A 24446-nucleotide genomic window follows, 5' to 3' on the forward strand; every position below is an offset into this window, starting at 1 on the left:
TATATTAGTTATTATAATCGGTTATATAACTTTTTTTGGTTTATAAATTTTTATATAATTTCTTCATTATATTTATTTTAAATTTTTTATTGTTGCATTGGCTTAAGCATATTGACAAATGTATAGATGGGGTGATTGTTGCTTTTAAGCTTTGGTGTGCGCGGAACAAGTGTTGATCAGTATGTATTTTGAGAATTTTTCAGCAGGGTATATAGCTGTGATATTTCTACCCAACCTGCCTGTGTCTTCTTCTCTCCTCATGTAAATGCATGTTTTTGGCTTGGTTAGTTCTAATTGATTGTTTCACTTGTTGGAAGCCTAAATGTGGTTGGGAATGTTTCCTTTGAGTTTGGGTTGGCCGACTTTGGCGGAATGAAGAGACCATAATGGTTCCTTCTTTGAATGGTTTATATGGGAAGGGGTGGTGGGGCTTGTATGTGCATGCATATGGAGATTTAGGCTTTGTACCACTATCTTAGCATTTGTTGGGATGTTGGTTATATGTGGGTTGATTGTTACTTGTTATTCATAATTTCTTCATGTGGTTTAACTTGTCAAAGGATCTAAGAGTAGTTTTGTTAAAGATTAAAAGAAATTGACTTGTGACGAGTATAAAGAGAATAAGCGATTCAATTTAGTTTAATACATCGACTATTTGTCGTCATTTGAATCTTTTAAGTATGGTTTAGTTTCACAATTTGATTAGACTTTTTAACAATTTTAACATTTAACTCAAATTTTGATTTATTTAATCGACCTATTTATTTATTATCTAGTCTATATTAATAATAAATGCAATACACTACACTATCATAAAATTTAAATGTCTTGAGTTTGAATCTTTAACAATTGCGGACAAATTTTTTGACCATTTCTTATACATACCAAAAATTAAATAAATAAATGCGTACACTATTTTAGTGTAATTTATTTTTTTATTACAAAAGTAGTATTTCCAATGTTTTGTAATTTTTTATTTAAAAATCATAATCTCTCATTACTTAACTTTTAAAAACTTTTCATAAACGAAATTTCTAAAAACTATTTCATTTGAGTTTTATCCTTCTACCATTTTTTTCTTTTCATTGTTTACTTTCTTTTATTAACTTTCTCATTCAATGGCAAATTTATTTAAAAAGAACTAATAAATAGCACATAAAGAAATCTAATAAATATAAACATACTGTAGTGCAATAAAAAAAAAATTGGCAAGAAAGTGTCCGACTGAACACTAGTCAATCAGTAATGACAATTTGATACAATTCGGTTCACAAAAAATTAAACTGGTTTGAAAAGGTATAGTTGACCCTTTTTGGTAAAATTAGTTTTGATTCAATTTAAATCAAATTGGTTATATAGTTCAGTTTGGTTGAGGACAAACCATCAACAAATCGGTTTTACCAAACTATTATTAAACTTGCGTGACGATCTAATTTCGTTTGATTTTCTTCCTAAACCAAACTATGAATAATCAATCATACAGAGAGGTACATCATTATGACTATAAGAAAATTGTAATTTTGTTCTGGTCAAATGTCCTTACAAATGGAGGAAAACAATTACAACATGCATATTGGTAGTGGTTTAACGCAATCACAAATAACTTAGTTACAAAGTTTTATGACAGCAATAAAAGGTGATTTTTTTGTTATTATTTGTGAGGGCGTAGAGCGCCACAAATGATAAAATTGATTAAAAAAATTTATGGTTTGTGGAGGCAAAGATGCCACAAATTCTCCATTTTGTGAGCGGTTAGGCTACCACAAATGATTAAACTAATAAAAAAAAATACAGTTTGTGAGAGTTTAAGCCACCACAAATGAGTAACTTCATTAAAAAAAATATATAAAATTTGAAATTAATATTCTATATAAAAAATTAATATTTATATAATTTAAAATTTGAAAATTAAAATTAAATTAAATATTATATATACAAATATAATTTTAATATTAATTAAATTATTACTACCAAACAAAATAAAACATTCTAAAATTTGTAAATTATATCATACAAATCAAAAATAAAACACACAATAATTAAATAATAATGTATAATATATTCATACAAACTAAAAATAAAAATAGAAAGAAGGTGGAGAGAAAGTAGAAAAATATTTGTATAGAGAAAGATAGAAAGAAAATTTAGATAGAAAGTAGAGAGAAAATTTAGAGAGAAGATAGAAATCAGAAATAAAAGAAAGAGTGATATATATAAGAAGAAATAAGGACATTTGTGGCGGCCAAAACAGCCACAAAATACCAATGATACTATTGCTTTTGTGGCAGCCTAAGCAGTAAGTAAATGTTGCCTTTGTGGCGGCCTAAGCAGTAAAAAAATATTGCCTTTGTGGCAGCCAATACCTTCACAATGTTCCAACATGCAGATTTTGTGGCGACCGTGTTAACAATGAATAGAGGAAGAAGAGAAACAACCACTCTATGGTTTCATAACATATAATGAACCAAACTTCAATTAATAGGGTTACAATGAGTATATATATAAAAGAATAAAAATATCTAAAATACCCTTACTACTAATATATAATAACATTATCTAACATCTCCCCTCAAACTCACGACGCATTAACATGGAGCATCGATAGTTTGTCAACTAAAAAACGAAAACGTTTAATGGAATGCATCTTTGTGAATAAATCAGCAATTTGTAAAGAAGAAGAGTGCAAATAGTGGTCATCGTGGCTACAAGAGCAAAAGTTTCTTCATAATCCACGCCATAGTGTTGAGAGAAACCCTTAGCAACAAGACGTGATTTGTAGCGCTCAACTGACCCATCAGACTTAGTTTTGATCTTGTATATCCAATGAGACCCAATAGCACGTTTTCTAGGAGGAAGAGGTACTAATTTCCAAGTATTGGTTTTGTGCACTGTAGATAGTTCTTTTGCCATAGCCTGCTGCCAAAGAGCATCAAGAACAACCTCTTTATAGAAAGAGGGCTCAGACAAAGTTGACGGGATGGGTAACGAGGAGGATCAACAATCGCAGGAGGTAGTTGAACAACCGGAGGGACAAGAGGGATGTCACCAAAGAAGAAGCAACAATCAAAGAGAAGAACCAACAAAGAAAGAAGCAACGAAAGAAGAAGCAGAAGCCAAAGAGAAGATCATTAGCTATACCAAACAATCACAATAAAGAGAGAAACCAAACCAACAAGAAATCATATCAAATAGTCACAATCAAGAGAAGAACCAAGCCAACAAAAAATCAAACCAAAAAAGGAGCAATCAAAAAAAGGAGCAACAACCATATCAAAACAAACCCTTAATATATAATATAAAAGCCCAATAACATACTACTTAACATCTCCCCTAAAATTTCCTAATATTGAAACAACCCCTCAAACTAAAGCTCAAATCAACTAATATCAAAATCAACAAATAGGAACAACCAAAGAAGTAGCACCATGAAACCAAATCAAAACAAACCAAACCAAATAGAACCAAACAAAACTAAATCAAACCAAACTAAACTACACCAAACCAAATTAAACAAAGAGAGAAGAAACCAAATAGATGAACCACATGAGAGAAGAGCAAACAAATAGAACAATCAATATGGAAGGAAACAACAAAGCAAATCACTAGAGAAATGAGCAATCAAACAGAAGAAGCAACAGAGAGAACGACAACACAGAAGAAAGAAACCAAAGAGATAGGAGAGACGAACAATTAAATTACCAACCAAATCAACAAAGAACCACAACAATTGAAAGCATGTGAACAAAACCAAAATCAACTCCTTAATACTGACCATAACAAACAAGCAACAGGGATAATGTGTTGATCCTCGTGAACACTTGTCCCACCAACACAAGCATGAACCTTAACACCAAAGAAATTGCCAAGAGCTCGCATAACCTTATCAATTTGTTGAGCTAGCTCCCTCGTAGGGGCCAAAACTAAAGCCTGACACTGAACCAATCCGTAATCGAGCAGCTGCAAAATTCCATAACAAAATGTTGTTGTCTTCCCAGTTCCTGACTGAGCCTGTTGAATCACATCCAGACCTTTGCAGAAAGGAACAATTCCTCTTTGCTGGATTGCAGAAGGCCTCTCAAAATCATCGCGAAGAGCCATTAGAAACCAAACCAGACGTTGTTCCTCTCTTTGATTAATGTATGCTTTGACAGCTTTCAACTCAGGTGATTCTGTAAGAGCCAATTGATCCCACATATTAGTCATTGCCGAATAGAATTCCTGAATGGTCATACTGTTCTGCTTAAGGGGTCTAATATCACTTTCCAACTAATAACATTTTGCAAAGTTAGACTGAACATACAAACGTTTCAAGTTATCCCAAATCTTTTTAGCAGTATCATATTTTGCTAGTTGTACTCCTATAGACAACTCAACAGAATTATTAATCCAAGTAATAATCTTTGAATTACTAACATTCCATGTTTTCAGATCTTTTGCATATTGAGTTTCATCTTTTTTATCTGTAGGCTTAACATAAGTTCCATCAACAAAACCCCATATATCTTTTCCAATCAAATTTTTTTTCATCACATAACTTCAATAAGAGTAATTTTGTCCATTGAGGTGAACACTAACAGCTTGAAGAGAATCATCCTTAGCACTAGCCATAACAAATAATGACAGGAAAATACGACAAACACAATCACTGAGACAAAATAAATTTAGGATAACCTGGTGTAGTGCGAGCACGATTTCTCCCTCTCCAGACGTTGTTTCGTCAATCCGACCATTGAAGACGAAGACCTAAATGTTGCGAACCTACTGTCCAAAAATCAGCTCGATCCAACAGTTAACGAATGCGCAAACCATGTTTTTATGAGACTGGTTTAACAAAATCGGGAATATGGTTACTCTTCTCTTTTCTCTTTTGGTGGTTGTCTTTCCTATCAAAATAGTCTCTCTTCTCTACGGTAGATCCCAAAATCAACCAAAGCTTTGATACCATATTAACAATGAAAAGAGGAAAAAGATAAACAACCACTCTAGGGTTTCATAACATAGAATGAACCAAACTTCAGTTAATAGGGTTACAATGAGTATATATATAAAACAATAGAAATGTCTAAAATACCTTTACTACTAATATATAATAACATTATCTAACATGTTAACAATGAAAATAGGAAGAAGAGAAACAACCACTCTAGGTTTTCATAACATAGAATGAACCAAACTTCAGTTAATAGGGTTACAATGAGTATATATATAAAAGAATAGAAATGTCTAAAATACCCTTACTACTAATATATAATAACATTATCTAACATCTCCCCTCAAACTCACAACACATTAACATAGAGCATCGAGAGTTTGTCAACTAAAAAACGAAAACGTTTAATGGAATGCATCTTTGTGAACAAATCAACAATCTGTAAAGAAGAAGAGTACGGATAGTGGTCATCTTGGCTACAAGAGCAAAAGTTTCTTCATAATCCATACCAAAGTGTTGAGAGAAACCCTTAGCAACAAGACATGCTTTGTAGCGCTCAACTGACCCATCAGACTTAGTTTTGATCTTGTATACCCAACGAGACCCAATAGCACTAAGCTCTCACAATGCTCCAACGGGCTAATTTTGTGGCGGCCTAATTACTCACAATGTTCCAACGTTCTGATTTTGTGAGGGTATATGTCGCCACAAAATTATGCTGATATTTTCAATCAATCAAGTTCATTGTGAGGGTATTAGCGACCACAAATTCAAATGATTTTTTTTCTCTCTAATAATTTTGTGACCGTTTTTTGCCCCACAAATGTTATAATCCGCCAAAAGAAATATTTATGATTTGTGATGCTTTTTTCAGCAACAAATAATAATCAATTTGAATTTTAGTATTTGTGAGAGTTTTTAGATTAGTAATCTGAGTTTTTTTACAACAAAATATTTTTAAATTGACCATAAATTGAGCGTTTTATTATAGTGTAACAAAATATTTTTAAATTGACCATGAATTATTTGTTTTTTTATTGTGTAACTAAATATTTTTAAATTAACCATAAATTGAGTATTTTCTTGTGATGTATTATGATAATCTTATTTTGTATTGGGTCGTGAAATTGAATCAACCTCAAAGAGGTGAATTCATCTGCTGATTTCCTTGTAGAATTAGGGGTCTATAATTATGAGTCTCTAGAATTTTTTTATTGAGACTCTTATGCTATGTCTTCATTAGAAATTGTATCCTCTGCCTTTTTGAAAAGAAAAGCAGAGTGACTTTTGACAAAAATTGAAAGATAGAGAAACAAAAGTAAGAAGATTATTGACCTTCTATTATATTAACAGTTACTTGAAGATATAAGAGTGGTGTTTGTTGGCCACTAGTTTCTTATTTTTGTTTTTGTATTTTTTTATCTCCCCTTTTTTAAAATAAAAGTTGAAATTATTCCCTTTTTAAAAATAATAATGGATAAAGCACGGGTTCATAACTTGATTTTGATAAATCATGTGGTAGATTGGCCAGTTGCAGTGCAAAAGCAAAAAAGAAAAAAAAAAAAAAAAAAAAAAAAAAAAAAAAAAAAAAAAAAAAAAAAAAAAAAAAAAAAAAAAAAAAAAAAAAAAAAAAAAAAAAAAAAAAAAAAAAAAAAAAAAAAAAAAAAAAAAAAAAAAAAAAAAAAAAAAAAAAAAAAAAAAAAAAAAAAAAAAAAAAAAAAAAAAAAAAAAAAAAAAAAAAAAAAAAAAAAAAAAAAAAAAAAAAAAAAAAAGCAAAATAAGTGGATAACCAAATTTGGAACCATTGGCTCGTGGAAGATGGCCTGCTGCTGTTTTAGTGTGAAGTTGACACTCAGGAAAAAAATTATAAGTTTAATTGTGGTCTCTGTCTTCCTATTTTTATTAATTATTAGAAATGATTTCTCAATTTTGAAATTAACTTCTCCTCAAATATAAATTTTAAGTGAAATATTATTATATTTATTGTTAACACTATATAAATAAAGTATATCAAGATGTATTAGAATTAACATTTATTTATGTATTTTTAAGTAAATTTTATTTTGTAAATGTATATTTAGTTAAAATTAAATTTTTACTAATTAATTTACGTTTCCAAAATTTTTCTACAAACATCATTTTATAAAATAATTTTTTTTAAATTATATAATTAAATATATTTTTAAATGTGTATTTATTAAAAATAATATATATTTTATTACAATATAATATAAGTTTTAAAATATTGATAAAATGGATAGAATTTTTTTTATACTTCTAGATGTGAAATTAATAATTTAAAAATAATTTTAGTTAAACGTATATTTAGAGCGTAAATTTATAGAATTAATTTTTTTTTAAATCTGAATACAATGTCAAATCATCTTTCTATTATAAAATTACATTTGGAGTTGTATATAAAAAACCAAATATCTTCATGAATGTTTATCGTTAGAAATGAGATATTGCTCTCCATCACTTTACGGTCAATTTGTTCTACCAACTCCTACACAATAATAATTAACCTCAATTTTGTGCAGGTTTTCAATCCGATAGAGAACCAGTAGTTTCGTTTCAGTGTCTATATAATTTTAGACGTGAAGTAAGATACTGTGATGTAGAATATTAATATATATAAAATTAAAATAAAATGTTATAAAAATTAATTTTTAATTTTGAAATTTTTATATTTTTAATTTAATTAATAATATATAAATAATTAATATATTTAGGTAATTCTATATTATAGAATTATATATTATGTTATTAAAAATATGTCAAATCGTTATTTTTTAGTTTAAAATCTAAAAGACCGATAAAAACTATCTATTTTTAAAATAGAGAGCACCACAAATTAATAATAATAAATAGAGATTAAAATTATAATCCAAGTTAAATTATTTTATATTATTATAATTTTGCACAGCACTCGATCTTTAAAAGTTCAAAAAAATTTACAACCAAAATTTATTTTCAGAATTGTTAAGAAGTGCTTTTAAAATAGATCTTAACAATTTTCAGGGAAAAAAAAAATCATAACAAAATCCATTTTGGTTACACCGACCAGATGAAAGAATTGGGATGCTTGGTAGCTTCCGGGCAAGAGAGGGTATAGGGCGAGTTATGAGGCTTTTGTCTCTCGATAGTGGCAAATTGGCAATAACTCGCAACGCCAGACACAAAAAACTAGAATCGTAGAAAATGCGTAAAGTAGCAAAAACAGTGTTTGGGGATCTTGCATCTCTCCATCATCATCTTCATTTCAATTTACGCTATCGCAATTCAGATCCGAATCAAACCATAACCAGATCCCGTGATCTTTCCACCTTCTAACTTTCTTCTTTTTATTAAAAAATCAAAATCCCCCGAATTAAATATAAATAAATAATATTAATTACTTTTCTTTTATTTTCTTCAATTTCTCCTCTTCTTCTTCCCTCGCAATTTCAACCGTCACAGATTCACAATGTCTCTGCGATTCAACAATCGAAGAATAACCGTTCTCGCTCTTCATCTCCTCCTTCTCCTCTGCTTCCTCTTTCAAACCTTCGCTCAGGTCAGCTTCCTTTCTCCTCCGTTCTACGCGTTTTCAATCTTCAATCGCGCCATAATGTGTTTGTTTAATTGCATAGGATTCTCTGGCTCACAATGAGAGGCAAGAATCCGGTGGATCTGTGGATCTCGGTCGCCGCGCCAAAGTGAGAATCCTTAACCTCTCTCTTTTTTTTTGTCGTTTTGTTCATTGTTAAATTGTTGAGAAAACTGAATCGGATGCTTCGAAACTGGAAATGAATGTGTTTGCGATTTCATTGGACAGGTTGCGTTGAATGATATAGAGAATGGTTCGGTTCTTTCTCTTAGCTTGGATTCCTCTGGCGTTGGACTCTTCGATGCTTTCTTTGCTAGTTTATCAATGATCCTCGTCAGTGAGGTTAGTTTAACAAAACCTTCATGTTCTCATAACATTGCTCAATTTTAACTACCTATTTTAAATCATAGCTTGTGTTGTAGGAAAACTAGAGTTGTTAAGCATTATCGCTTGATCCAATTTTTTAAGAACACGATGTTTTTGCTTTGGTTTTGGTTTCGTTTTTGTTGAATGCTATACATTCTTGCAGAAATTTTGAGTTGTAAAATGTGATTAGGGCAGAGGAATTCAAGAGACCAGTATGTTCGGGGAAACTGAAATTGATTGAATGACTGAAATGTGTGGCTTTGTATGGAAAGAAATCGATTAGTAATTAATTGTTGATTCTGCAAACTAGACTAACCTAACTGATGTCTAACTATTAGTTATCAAACTGAAGCTAAGTATGAATTAGCTATTTCGCTCTAGCTTACCGAAGTTTCTCTATTATAATAACTAATAAGTACACTCACTCACGAAAAAGTTCTTATAAGCTTCTAGATGTTGAAGTTAAAAGAGAGATGTTCTGAAAAAGTTCAGATGCAGAAGCTAATTTCTACTTATTTGAAATGGTTGTTTAAAAAACTAATAGTTGTTGGTAGATTCTTTTAACATTTTCTTTCCATAAATGCTTGTTGAGAATTTTATCCAACTAGGCTCTAGCTATAATGTAACAAGTATGGGCAGTTGGATTGTTAGGAATGCTTTTGTTTCATCTTTTCTACGTTTGATTTATGAATTATAATTGAAATCTTTTTCCATGCTAGATTGGGGATGAGACATTTATAATAGCAGCTCTTATGGCTATGCGCCACCCTAAGTCAATTGTCTTGTCTGGAGCACTCACTGCCTTGATTATAATGACTGTAAGTGCAACAGTAATGTGTTATCTTCAACGTTCATGCTTTTTTGGTTCTCATTTCGGGATGATTTTTGCATGGTATTGTGATGGACTGGTTTTAGCAACTATAGAGCACTATTTCTCGGTGCTCTAACTCCTATTATCAATGTTATCTGGATTAAAGTTATTGTATGTGTCCGTTAGGTACTTTCTACAGGACTAGGAAGGATTGTGCCAAATTTGATTTCAAAGAAGCATACAAATAGTGCTGCTACAGGTAAAATTCTCAGTGATATCTTTGCTGTCTTGAATTACAATGACTGAGTCTGCACTCCGGCACCTGTGACAAAAGCTACCATGATTAGCATTGTTCACGTGTTTCTGTTTAATTCCATGTACTATTGTTATATGTTTCAATATTATCATTGTGTTTGCTTCTGTTTAGTTCCATGCCTTGCCTCCAGGATTCACTGATATAATTGTTTCCAAATTTCCATTCATTATCTTGTGTTTATGGATAGTTGCTACTTTCATTTATAAGTTCAATTTTTTTTAAGGTGAAGCTAAGCCTATCCTTTTTTATGTCATATGCAGTTCTTTATCTTTTCTTTGGGTTACGACTGCTGTACATTGCTTGGAGATCAGATCCAAAATCTTCACAGAAGAAAGAAATGGAAGAAGTATGCTTTTGTGACACTTTATAGTAAAATATTTGCCACAGTTCAATTCTCTGCATTTACTTTTATGGCTTTGTACCTGTACAGGCATACATATGTATTTCTTCAAGTGCCTTTATTCTAGATGGCACATTTTTTTTGAACATTTACCATATTTGTGTTAGTTAAAAATTCAAATATACCGATGACTGACCTTGATGTTTGTTTAAATATTTTAAGATCTAGAATCTTAATATATATGCAACTGTTCAGGTTGCTACTTGGTTGTTGTAGTTTCCTTGTTACTCCACCTGGTCACTTTGCCATGGGGAGGTGGCTCAATTAATTACCTGTAACATGCTCTAGCCTGCAGGGATTAGATGGTCAATGATGTACTATTTGGCTCAGTTAAAAGAAAATTGTTAAGAATTTTTTCTTGCTAACTAGGTTGAAGAAAAACTTGAAAGTGGACAAGGGAAAACTTCGTATAGGCGGTTCTTTTCAAGATTTTGTACACCCATATTTTTGGAGGTAAGTACAACTCTGCATCATTTTTAAAAAAAAAAAATCTTCCATCACTCAGTTCGACTTCAAGATGATAATTTGTTGTTAACACTTTCTTCTAATTTATGCAGTCTTTTATTTTAACATTCCTTGCTGAGTGGGGCGACCGAAGCCAGATTGCTACAATTGCAGTAAGAAACTCTCTCTCTCAACACCCTAAATATTTGTACATTTTCTGCTTTCCGTATAGATTTTATGGCTTCAATCTTTAATTGGTGTAGGTGGTTTTTGTTTTGTACTTTTGTTTATGACCTTTAATTTCCTTGTGCAGCTGGCAACACACAAAAACGCACTCGGAGTAGCAACTGGGGCCACTATCGGACACACAATCTGTACTTCAGTGGCCGTGGTTGGAGGAAGCATGCTGGCATCTAGGATTTCTCAACGCTCTGTAGCCACAGTTGGTGGCTTGCTCTTCCTCGGCTTTTCTTTGTCTTCATACTTCTACCCTCCTCTAGATTAATACAAGTGCTGATTAATCTTATTCATAATGGCTTGTTTATGCTCCTTTTTACCTTGCTTTTTTCACTTGATGGTTGTCCAATGTAATAGAATTTGTTTAATCTGTTGTATGTAGTATCTACTCCCTAGGAAAGCTTGATCCTAACTGGAATATAAGATTTTGTACCCCATTCTTTTTTTGTAAAATATTTTGAATAGACAGCCATTGTTATTGCATTATCATTATTTTTGAAGGGCAAAAGTATATCCCTTCTCAGTTCTCACCATACTTTGTTGAACGTTGACCTGGCTTTTATGCATAATATATTTAAGCTTTAATTTGATGGTCTCCCTCCTACTTTTGGATTTTGGAATTTAACACGTGGAAATTCTAATGTAGACCATTTAAATAGATGGTCGTCTATAGACCAAGATATTCGTGCAAGTTTCAAGGAGGACGTCAAACACGATTTCAATGATGACTTTGACTATGAAGTAGGAACTCTTACTCTGCAACACATTGAATTGAGCTTCAGTTCTAATTAATGAATTAGAAGACTTGCTTTGCAAATCATAAAGTGAATTTCATTATTGAAATATTTTTGTTTTGGTCTTAATCTCCGACTTTGAGGAGAGATGTGTCCAAACAAAAGTTGTTATAACTATTGTTGATTCCAATAGTATAAGACATATGATCAATAAAAATATGATATTTTAAAGATTTAATTTATAAAAATAAATTGAAGGTAGGTTATACAAAGGTGGTTGATTAAAAAAGTTCAAGGGGCTGAAATAATATTAGAAAAGGAATTTGTTGGATGAAATTCGCGAGATGAATTAAAATTAAAAAAATCGAAAATTATCTTTTAGCTTCTCTCAATCTCTCAACAAACCTGCATAACATTAATGCTGAAATTTGCATACTATCTATGAATGAGTTTTACAATTCTAAGGTTGGGTGGCAACACTCCTTTTTATGGGTTATCATTACATTGGGTCTTGCCGGAAATTCACCAACCATGTTTCATCGATTAATTTTCATATTGTTACCGCTCCATTTCACTCTCGTTGGCGCCACCCATGTTCCTTTCTTCACTCCAAAATTTCCATTGGATCACCACCACCACACGGTGCCCTTCATGCACACTTCTTCAAGAATGCTTCTCTTCAAAATTTGAACTTGGCTAACTATCTTTTGTCTCTCTATGTTAAATCCAGCAACTTGAACCATGCCCATAAGCTGTTTGATGAAATTCTCCACAAAAACACTCAGACATGGACCATCCTTATATCAGGTTTTGCAAGAGCTGGCTCTTCAGAGCGTGTCTTCAGCCTTTTCAGAGAAATGCAGGAAAAGGGTGCTTGTCCAAATCAGTACACATTGTCTAGTGTTTTCAAGTGTTGTTCAGCTGAAAACAATCTTCAATTGGGTAAGGTAATCCATGCTTGGATTCTCAGGAATGGGGTTGGTGGAGATGTTGTACTGGAGAACTCTATTCTTGATCTTTACTTGAAATGCAAGGCTTTTGAAAATGCTGAAAGTTTTTTTGAATCGATGAATGAGGCGGACATTGTGTCGTGGAATATAATGATAGGTGCGTATCTTCGTGAAGGAGATGTGGAGAAGTCTCTTGATATGTTCAGGAACTTGCCTTACAAGGATGTTGTGAGTTGGAATACTATCATAGATGGACTGATGCAACATGGTAATGAAGGATTTGCTTTGGAACAGCTCTATTGTATGGTGGAATTTGGGACTGAATTCTCTGCAGTCACATTCTCCATAGCTCTTATTTTGGCTTCCTCTTTGTCACTTGTTGAGATTGGGAGACAACTTCATGGGAGGGTCTTAAAAATGGGCCTCAATAGTGATGGCTTTATAAGGAGTTCACTTGTGGAAATGTATGGAAAGTGTGGGAGAATGGATAAGGCATCTACAATTCTCAAAGATGTACCTCTGAATATTTTGAGAAAGGGGAATTTTGGAGTTATTACTTGCAAGGAACCAAAGGCAGGAGTAGTTTCATGGAGTTCAATGGTTTCTGGTTATGTTTGGAACGGTAAGTATGAAGATGGTATGAAAACTTTCAGGTCAATGGTTCGCGAACTGGTTGTAGTGGATATTCGAACTGTTGTAACGATTATATCTGCCTGTGCTAATGCTGGAATTTTGGAGTTTGGCAAGCAGATTCATGCCTACATTCAGAAAATTGGGCACAGAGTAGATGCTTACGTTGGTTCGTCCTTAATTGATATGTATTCTAAATCTGGTAGCTTGGACGAAGCTTCGATGATTTTTCAACAAATCAATGAACCAAATGTTGTCTTGTGGACTTCGATGATATCTGGCTGGGCTCTACATGGTCAAGGTTTGCAGGCAATTAGTCTTTTCAAAGGAATGCTGAATCAAGGTATCGTTCCAAATGAGGTTACTTTTGTAGGGGTTTTAAGTGCATGCAGCCATGTAGGGCTTATTGAAGAAGGATGTAGATATTTTAAGATGATGAAAGATACTTACCACATAAACCCTGAAGTTGAACATTACACTTCTATGGTTAATCTTTATGGCAGAGCAGGTTACTTGATTGAAGCAAAGAACTTTATCTTTGAAAATGGTATCTCTCACATGACTTCTGTATGGAGATCATTTTTATCTTCGTGTCGACTTCATAAAGATTTTAAGATGGGAAAATGGGTTTCTGAAATGTTACTTCAAAGTGCACCGTCTGATCCAGGCGCGTATATTTTGCTATCGAACATGTGTTCTTCGAATCATCAATGGGACGAGGCTGCCACAGTCAGAAGTTTAATGCATCAAAGAGGGGTTAAGAAGCAGCCAGGTCAATCTTGGATTCAGCTAAAAGATCGAATCCACACTTTTATAGTTGGAGATAGGTCTCATCCACAAGACAAGGAAATATATTCATATCTAGACTCTTTAATAGGAAGATTGAAGGAAATTGGATATTCCGTTGATGTAAAAGTGGTTATGCAGGATGTAGAAGAAGAACAAGGGGAAGTACTCATTAGTCATCACAGTGAAAAACTTGCACTTGTCTTTGGTATCCTGAGCACTTCCAAGAGGACTCCAATTCGAATCATGAAGAACCTTCGCATTTGTACCGATTGCCATAACTTCATCAAGTATGCGTCTCATCTTCTAGAACGTGAAATAATTGTTAGAGATACACATAGGTTCCATCATTTTAAGCAGGGTAGTTGCTCTTGTGGAGACTATTGGTGACACAAGAGGTAAAATGTATCTACAACTTATAGTCTTGAATCTTGATGTTCTGAAACCACTCATCATAACTTCATGGTGTGCATGCACATTTCAACTTATCAGTCCATCTGAACCTTTTGAGCAATGACGTAAAAATGTAGCAGGGGGATCTTCATCCATGTTATTGCTTCCAGGTTGCTTTAAATCCATGGTTCATATTTTCTAGTTTTTAGAAATATTTATTATAAAGATCCCAACTCATATATTGATTTTGTTATTAGATGTTAGACTGACCAGTCGTTTCAATCTCAATATCATCTATTATAAAGATCTCAATATCATCTATTTTGTTATTAGTTTTTAGAAATATTTATTATAAAGATCCCAACTCGAAGTGTTTATGAAGTAGAATATCAGATTTGATGGAAGTTATGTTCTTGACACTCAATCATCTAAGTCCTGCTCAAAACATGACTCTGGTATGTTTTATGATTGTTACTAACAATGATTTTTGTGATATATTATGATTTTTTGTATTCAGCATTCAAAATGGACTAGCTCAACCTAGAGTCAGATTCCTTAAGCAAAGTCTCAGTTTGAGTCATGTGAGAAAAATGTGGTTAGGAGAAAAGACAACACTAAAGTTGATCAACCAAGTTCTCTCACGAAGATTAATCTTCGTGGATAGATACTTCACAGTTCACACTGTGACATAGTTAACAAAAAAAAAAAAGCATAGCTCAGCTGGGCCGGTCAAGTAAGGACTGGGCTAGGTTGACCTGTTTACAAATGCCTAAAAGACGGGGTTCCAAATTTGGGCTTTAGTGTTTATTCTACCAAAACTTAAAAAATAAATGTGTTAAGTTTATTTTAGAATACTGAACATCGTTAAAGCATAACTAAGTGGTTGGGGTCAAGTAGTTAATAAGTTTGCGTTAAAGACAAATAGTTTGGTAGAACCCAAGTTTGAGTCTTAGCTAAAACAATCCTTAACTAGAGTTTTTTTACCTTGGAGACAGGAGGTATAACAAACAAAAAATGCATTAAAACATAATTAAAGTATGGACTTTCTTAAACCTTAATTAATCAATCTTTTAGTAACAAACTTACTGAAGTTGTCCAAAGCATCTAAATGGATCCTATTGGATTAAAAAAAATTGGGTGAAGTAAACAAATTTTTATTAAATGTTTTTTTATTGGATTCAGCAAAAAGTTTTGGTTGTCTATGCCTACTTGATTGAAAGTTGAAACCTTTATATTAGTTTATACTACTTCTAAAGTTTGTATATCCTGACACAGAACTCACCAAATTGTCTTGAATCTTGATGCTTAAGGGCGTCTACAGCAAGGTAGCTCTGTCATAAGTTTTTAATTTGTAGCACTTCTATTATTCCTTAGTACTACTAGTAGTATTCTTCTTGTGCTTAGTCGCTTTAAAAGTTAAGCATTATTATAATAGTAAATAGGTATTTTTGGTTAAGGTTGGATAATTTAATCTTTAAAATTGTGAGAGGGCAAATTAGTCTATTAAATTTAAGAACTTCAGGTCATTTAATCTATTTTCTGAGTTTAGCAACATAATTTGAAAAAATTATGTTTGTTTTGCTGCAAAATGAGAATATTACAAGTGATATGCAGGTTTTTCATTGATTTTGTAAATATTTTCTAAAGACATGTTTTGATTGAGAAACTAAATTGACTAACATTCATTAATTTAAGAGATTAAATTGATTTATCCTTACAATTTTGAGGAGCAAAATATTGATTTACATTTATTATAATTAATCTTTTTAAACAAAAGAAATGGCAGAAATATTTTTCTCCCATGTTTGGGTTTAGGATGGCAAAGAAATAAGAGTTCAATTATCATGCATGACACACTAGTAGTATTGAACAAAAAGTTTAGTTATTATGCACAACATACTAGTAGTGCTAGGGAGTTTGGGGAGCAACAACGAACTAAATACTCCACAATTACAAGAGACTTTGACATTATATCTCTATCTATTGCCTTAAGATATTGGATGAAGATATAATGTCAATATCTCTTGTGATCTTAAAGTATTCGACTCGTTGTTCTCCCGCGCCCTAAATTCCTCAACGAGTGTTCTCAGAGTCATAGTTCGACTTGATGGGGGAGAGAGAATGAGACTCTAGTGTGGATCAAGTCTACTTATTTGGGTGACTCACACTTGAGAGAAAAATTGTTGAAACTCAAGGTGAATGGTTAGTTCCACGTCAACTAGAAATAAATGACATATTATATAAATAAAAGAGGAAATTTACATACCTAATGCTTTAAGATTTTAAGTTGAGATGTGATGTCAAAATCTCTAGTATATCTTAGAACATTTGATAAATTGTTGCTTTCATACTCGCTCGAACTCTCCAACATTTAGTATAAAAGAAGATTTACACTATATATTTAAACATGATTGAAATGTCTAAAAAAAATGATTCGAGATTGAATGGACATGATTTTTACAATGTGGGCAGTAATTAAACCCAAGAAGTAGATGTTACGTGTAATTGGTTTTTACCAATTCATGGTTGAGTGTTTCATCATCTCTGTCAATCTCTACTCAACATTAAAAATGTTTACCGGCTCTGTTTAAGTGGTCCCCCAAGTCACCAACACTTCCATAATTTTAATGCCTAAATCAAATTTACTCTCAAGTATCACTTTCCTTTACTTGACCCCTAAACTATATGAAAATAATAAATAGTCATTAAATTATATAAAATTCGTTAAATTAATCTTTAAACTATATAAAAATTTGTCTATTTAGTCGGTCCATAATATTTTGTCAATCAAAGTCGGTCTAATATTTGTGAAGAACTAAATCGGATTTTAATACGGAATATATAGTAAATTTTTTAAATTTTAATTTGAGATCGCTATATTAATATGAATGTCGTTATGTATATTTCTTTTTTAATTGATTTAATATTGTTAAGATGATATTAAATTTAAAATATTATATAATTTAATTGTAAAAATATTAAAATTTAAAGTCTTTTTATTAAGTAATTTTTTTTGAAGTCTTTTAATTAAGTAAAATTTTGTTTTTCATAAAAGTCTAAATAGTTGCTTTAATGGACTTACCTTCAAATCGGTTCTATTGTCAATATGTACAAGACTAACTTGACATATTTAAGTTTTTTTTTTGTCTTAATCTTTTTTATTCTCACGTAAAATAAGTCATAGTATTTTCAAATTCAGATAAATAAATAAAAACTGATCAAAATTTATTCAAGTTAAAATTTGAAGTTAGATATGTTTGATTGATTCGTCATTTATTAATTACAGAATTTATGAAGTTGTTATTTTTAGCTATGAATGCACTCATAATGGACTAGATGAACAAACAGCACTGTCGGTTAAGATAAAGACAAAATCACAATTATTTTATTGCTAGCTTAATTAATTAATTGACATTAATTACAGGAACAGTTTAATCATTACAATTTGTCTATATCATCAATATGGGTTATGGATTCGTTAGTTTTTTCCCCCCTCAAGAAAGAAGACTAATTAAAAATTAATTGATCTAAGCTTCATTAAGTTGCTAACCTTCCGTTAATCAACATACATCAAATTTAGTATAAGTAATGCACTCAAAGGTAGACAACTCATCAACCTGCTTCAACAAACCCATTTTCGATTCCTACAATCAATGATGCTTCTTTGTATTGAAGAAATATCATATTTGGTCTCCATCTTGTGGATGTGTAGATTCATTTCGAAGTTCGCTTGGAATGCACTACTCCTAGTTCGAGTCCAAAACAAGTAAACAAAAAGGAGCATAGATATCTAAGGATTTTATTTAAATAAAACATAAATGTATTTTATATTTTATAAATGATATTAATTTCTATACGGTGATGGTGTAAATTTTTTTTTCACATGCAATCGATTAAAATATGTCAAATAAGTATTTGTAGAGATATTTTAGAAATTAACATAAAAAAGTGTTATTATGAGGTGATTTAATTGGATGGATGTGTAACATTTTTCTTTTTACATTATGGTGTATATAAATTAAATTATTTTATAAATTTATAATCTTTAACAAACTTACAAGGAAAAGATAAATATAAATAATAATAAATTGTTGATGACTTATTGTAGAAGAGAGGTAAATGAAGGAGTGGCGATTAAAGTAGATACGGTAGCACTTGAAGGAGAAAATTATGATGTGATATATTCTCTCAATGTGCATTGGTTTTGATTTCACTTTATTCATTCACTACTCAACTAACTTTTTCTTGGTAATGTTCGTTATATTGAAATGATTTAATAGAATTATACATTCCGGATCTTATGTAATAGCAATTCCAAATCGTTTCACGCATTAAAGAATTTCAACCGTTATATGAGATTGGACAATTTAAATTACACAAAAACAAAATTAACTTTAAACAATTTTGATATTTCATTTTAACACACTCAAAGTTACAATTTATGTCCTAGTAACACACTCAATTGAATATATGCTTTTTATAACACTCTTTGTGATTGGTTCTTTTTTAATCAACAAACTCATCTTATAATTAAGTTTGATTAATTTTTTAAAGGTGTTTTAGTATTTTTTTAAAAGATAAAGCAACTGTATATATAAAGAATGTACATGTAACATATCTCTAAGTAACATTAAACTAGTCGAAATCATGTGTGTTACACTATTGCGTATGTGTGTATGGTCCCTTTCACTCACCAAACGAATTTATTAATGATATGTAGCTTGACTTTCTATACGTAATCATAGCATGCTTCACAACAAATGGAGTAGCTAAGTAGCTATATATTGTAGTTGTCAAATATCAATACAAAGGGTTGCATATTTTGGTGGATTAATTTCAATTCCAATTGTTCCTAAGAGAGAATGAGACAGAGAATGGAAAGGCTTGTGATTCTTCCTTTCTCAGCTGGTTGTATCTCTGAGGCCAGTGTTGCTGTTGGTGTTCCACAGCCAAGAAGATCAAAACAAGACACCAACTCACTACATGATGCAATAAGTCTCTCCCTATCTCTTTTAATATCATATACATATTTATTTGCTATTTCTATCGCATCATTAATTAATTCTTTGCACCACTTCCCTTTTAGCTAAAACTAGAGGATACGAAGGTTTAATTAAGATGAAATATTTTAATCGCCGTAATAGTATTTTGGTAAAATTATTTTAAAAAATTATAAAAATTTAGTTTTAGAAATTTTATAATATAAAATTATTTAATAAATTAATATAATCAATTTCGTGTAATTTTTTTAATTGATAATAATAAAGTCAATCAATTTAATACTTGTCAAGAAAATATTAATTTTAGACAAAATTTTATTAATTTTAGTTTTGAAAATAGTAAAATATGAGATCTTTTATTAAATAAAAACTTTATCCACTTTTGTTGTTTGCATTGTGTTGTTTTTTATTAATTGTTTTTTTTTTAGGTATGAGGAAATATATCAAAATATTGGCGTGCGAAAATCTTTAGCATTTGATATTCTTTTCTTCATATATAATATAGATATTGTTGCCAAATCATTATATATTTAAATTTCTAAATGCATATTTGTATATGATGTTACTAATTAGACGTTATGATAAGATTAGAAGGATCGAAAGGCGTGGAGGATTCAGAGATTTTGTCTGGTGAAAGTATGAAGAATTCTTTGAGGCTCCTTGATGTTGTTCCAAAGCCATCCTTCAACAAGCTGTTCAAGGGTTTCAAGAACTTTTCTCAATTGTTTGGTGAGTATGCACGCCTGTGAATTTTACATATTAATTTATGCCTTAAGTATATGTTTTCATTTCATGGAAATATACAAGTTTTCACTTTAAGTTTTTTTGTAAAAAATATCTCTCAATAAACTTTTTTAGAATTACCTCTTTTAGTCTATGTCATCTCGATTTATTAGATACATATTTGCGTGACTAATAAAAAATATATGTCACTATTGGCATATATGGCTTCAACTCACCTCCAAACCCCTAATAAATAAATATTCACGACATGGAACAAATAAAATTGAGAGTAATAAGAACACAAAATTTGACATAAAGTATAACATAAATATAATACAGTATAAAATATAATAAGGTCGTGTATTATTTTTCATAAAATGTCAAAATATTGTATTTTTATTTTATCTTGTGTTCCAATAAAATCATTCAACAAAATTTGTTTTATGGGTTGGTTTGCTTTGAAGGAGGGTAGGAATGTTGGTTGTTTTTTTTTTCTGATAGGTATACCAACTCGAGTATACACATACGTAGGATAATGTAAACTATGCCAAAACTTTACAAATGTATATGTTGTACTTTTAATTGAATTATCTTTGTTTATCGAAAAAGAAAATATTGACTTCATAAACTAACTGAGTAATCATCAAAATGTTAATTATAATAGAATAAAAAATATTACAAAAACTAAATTTTCTATTTTTCTAAATATGATTTATTTTGACACAAGTCTTAATTGTTCCTTGAATTTAAATTTTATTTATTAATTTTAATGTATGATTGTAGTGGAGAAAGAAGAGGAATTAGAAGAAGTAGAAATGGAGATGGAAATAGGGTGCCCAACAAACGTGCAACATGTGACCCACATTGGTTGGGATGGTATTACAACATGTGCTACTCATCATGACCCAATTAGGGGATGGGATACTCTCATTGCTCCCAACCTCCTCTCTCAATCTTTATTACACCCAAAACATCAAACTTCATCTCCCATTATGCCTTCTACTGCTTAATTCAATATTCATCTATGTGCCTTATACATATATATAAGTGTTTTGATTGTTGTGGATATATACAAATATTATATTATAACTTTATAATATTATAACTAGCATTTGTATTAATCTTAGTCGTGATTTATTTTCCATGTATTTAAATGTATAATTAAACTAAGATGATCGAGTATCCTATTTTTTAATTAAATTAGCAAATCAAAAAGACCTAAAAAAGGAAGAGAGTATTTAACATTTAATATTGTAATAATAATAATAAAGTGAGATTCATAAAATACAGCATATACATATCCATCTCACTTGCACACAAAAGCAATAGAAGAAAGAAACTAAAAAAGAGAGTTAAGTTATTCACTTGACGAAGTATGGAAGATCCAAAACATAAAGAAGGAAAAAAGCCCAAGTAACACCAGAAATGCCTCCAAAGAAAAACCCACCAGTGAACTTGGCCCAACCATCAGCTGTTTGGAGCTGATCGGGCTGCTTCTTACGGCCCGTTAAGGTCAAAGATGGTGCAGTGGATGCATCCCCTTCGTTGAATGATGAAACCCCATAAATTGTAAGGCAAATGCTAAGGATAACAACAAGCCCAGCAGCTGCAAGAGAGCCCGCTCCTCCAGCGTAAGGAGTGTTCCTTAGAGGTCCGGCTTTCACAAATGGGCCTACGAGAAAGAAACCGTGGGCCAAGCCCACTTCAATTCCTCTAAGAAGCGGATTTACTGCAGTTCTATAGGCTGGTAGGTTGGAAAGGTACCATGCGACGAGTGGGCTTGATGTGACTGGAGTTTCAAGGCTTCCAATGAATGGGTCACCGTTGATTGGTTGAATCACTTGATATGTGGGCTGCGCCAATCCAAATTTCCAATTCAGAAAATTAAACCAAAACAATCTCGAAATATGCTACTTAGGATACTTTCGTGCTTTTAAATTAAATATAATTATTATATTTATATGATATATATTCCTAAATTAAATAAATTCTTGTCAATGACATTTTGGGTTTCGCAGAGAATAATATTAGTGTTGAGTTGTGTTTATGGATGACAATAGGTAGGGTTTGGGTAGAGTACTATAGTACCCGTCCTTATACCGCGATTTAAAAAAATACTGATACTTGTACTCGTGTCTGTACCCTCTTGGTATCAACTTTAATACATGTACCCTTACTTTCTGGGTACTTAAGTGCTCATACCCATATCCGCTATCCACACTTTAACTAAAAAAAATCGATAAATAAATGATATTATTGTGATTCAATTTAAAAATTATTCAAATATCTTAAATTCAACCATAAAATATTATAAACTAAATATTTTCTAACTCAAAACATTTCAAATGAACACTTGTTACAATACATATTTAAATATCCATAATAATATTTTGTGAAGTTGCAAGTCATACGACAATATTATCTGAGATAATTGATACAATGTTGCAAGTATAGTTATAAAGTTACGATTAATAAGATATAACTATTAGTTATAAAATCATAATTATTTACCTATTTATTATAATCAGATTCTTAAAAAATTTGCAAACGTTTATTTTCAATTATAAATATTGTAATGGTCCAATAATATTAATAGATGTTAATACATAAAAGAAAACAATTAATTAAACTAAATACTAATATAATAAATAAATAAATAATATATTTATATAAGTGCGGGTGCGAGGAGGAGTGGATCCTCTAGTACCTGCATCCGCACTCATACCCCGCTTAATTTTGTGAGTAATTACCCGTCCCTATGTCTATACCCATTATACGGGTTTTTACCTTAACCATTATGGTTTTTTTCGGATACCCAATAAGTATGGGTCTAATTCGTAGTTGTGTTTATGTCCTATTCAATTGTAGAAATGAATCAATCCTAATAAAAACTTACTTGTATGTGCCAAATATATACCTTTTTTTACTTATGTAATAGGGGTACAAAGTGACAAACATATACATGTGTACATTTTACATTCAAAAAGTATATTTTCTGTATCATAATATAAGCAAAAATGAATCTACGTGATTTCAAATTTATCCTTAAAATAATGAATACATTATAGTTGTACATCTTTGTGTATATCAACATTATTCCTATAATTGAATGAATTCATGAATTGAGGTATCTTAGAAATATTTATAAAAAAAAGAAACCATTAACAAACAGAAGGGTAGTTCATATATATTTTGCTAATGTAGTTTTTAGTTTGGTTTGATAGATAAAAAGTGGAATTGAATATGGACTAAGAATGAGTAAGCAAAGAGAGTAAAAAGCTACCTTTTCAGATTGAATGGCTTTGACAGTGAAGTTAAATTGCCTTCTGGAAGGAAAATGATGGAGTGGAGAAGAGCCACATAGTCCCTTAGGTGTGACCAAAGGTCTAGTGAAGCTGGACTTGAGCTGGCTTGCCATAGGAGAAGCAGCTGCCATGACTTAAGTTAAGCTTTGTTGATTTCCACAAGTGGAATAGAATGGAGAGTTGTTAAACACAGTAGTTCAAATGAGGGGACAGAGTGGCTAAGTACTTCCATACTTCAATGCAAATTCTAAGTTGTGGCTGTTGAAGCCCCTAACATTTCATTGGCTGATATGCATACCAAAATCTTATCCCTTATCCAAAACAGCAACCTTTCTTCTTTTTTTTTTCTCAACCAAAAAATAATTCCAACATTTCATATTTGACTGATATTTTGAGGATTGCTTCACCGTATACCTTCACATTTTTATTTATACCCCCATAATTTAAAAAAAAAATCAAATATAGCCTTGATTTGTTTTACTATTTTACCAACTCAAATTCATTTTTATTTTATCATTTTAACATTCTCGAACCAATCAAAAAAAGTTTTTCAATAGGTAAAAAATTTTTAAAAAATATTTTAGAAGATTTTCGGTACAGAAAGATTTATCAAAAAACTTTTTCAAAATTTTCTGATACAGAAGAGTAAAAAGGTGTGTATCGGAAATCTTTAAAACAAAAATCCAGTACAGAAGCTTAAAAATATAAACTACCGAAAAATTTGAAAAAAAATTTCCAGTGCTGTAGAAATTTACTAGAAAACTTGCAATATTTTTTTTCTTCTAAAAGTAATTTATTTACCTGAAAACTTTTTTCAAATTTTTCGGAGTAT

The 24446-nt window shown here is 31.1% G+C and overlaps 3 protein-coding genes across 3 annotated transcripts; 2 read left to right on the plus strand and 1 right to left on the minus strand.

Annotated features, from left to right (window-relative positions):
* Positions 1–7965: 7965 nt before the first annotated feature.
* LOC101506596 (pentatricopeptide repeat-containing protein At2g03880, mitochondrial) lies at positions 7966–14717 on the plus strand. The gene is made up of 10 exons (XM_004492775.4): positions 7966–8486; positions 8563–8628; positions 8748–8861; positions 9605–9703; positions 9883–9955; positions 10273–10358; positions 10782–10865; positions 10970–11029; positions 11170–11354; positions 12426–14717. Exons 1-10 carry the CDS (start codon positions 8397–8399, stop codon positions 14581–14583), a joined length of 3015 nt encoding a protein of 1004 aa, XP_004492832.2. The 5' UTR covers positions 7966–8396; the 3' UTR covers positions 14584–14717.
* A 4616-nt stretch (positions 14718–19333) lies between these two features.
* Positions 19334–21996, plus strand: LOC101507259 (CRIB domain-containing protein RIC4). The gene is made up of 3 exons (XM_004492777.4): positions 19334–19581; positions 20178–20315; positions 21093–21996. Exons 1-3 carry the CDS (start codon positions 19449–19451, stop codon positions 21317–21319), a joined length of 498 nt encoding a protein of 165 aa, XP_004492834.1. The 5' UTR covers positions 19334–19448; the 3' UTR covers positions 21320–21996.
* On the minus strand, positions 21529–23822 carry LOC101507573 (photosystem I reaction center subunit XI, chloroplastic). Its single transcript, NM_001364887.1, has 2 exons — positions 23593–23822; positions 21529–22162 (listed from the first exon to the last, which is right to left on the minus strand). The coding sequence occupies exons 1-2, from the start codon at positions 23743–23745 to the stop codon at positions 21671–21673; spliced, it is 645 nt and encodes a 214-aa protein (NP_001351816.1). The 5' UTR covers positions 23746–23822; the 3' UTR covers positions 21529–21670.
* Positions 23823–24446: the final 624 nt, after the last annotated feature.

The sequence above is a fragment of the Cicer arietinum genome, chromosome 3 (genome assembly GCF_000331145.2).
Source record: "Cicer arietinum cultivar CDC Frontier isolate Library 1 chromosome 3, Cicar.CDCFrontier_v2.0, whole genome shotgun sequence".
Lineage (NCBI taxonomy): Eukaryota > Viridiplantae > Streptophyta > Magnoliopsida > Fabales > Fabaceae > Cicer > Cicer arietinum.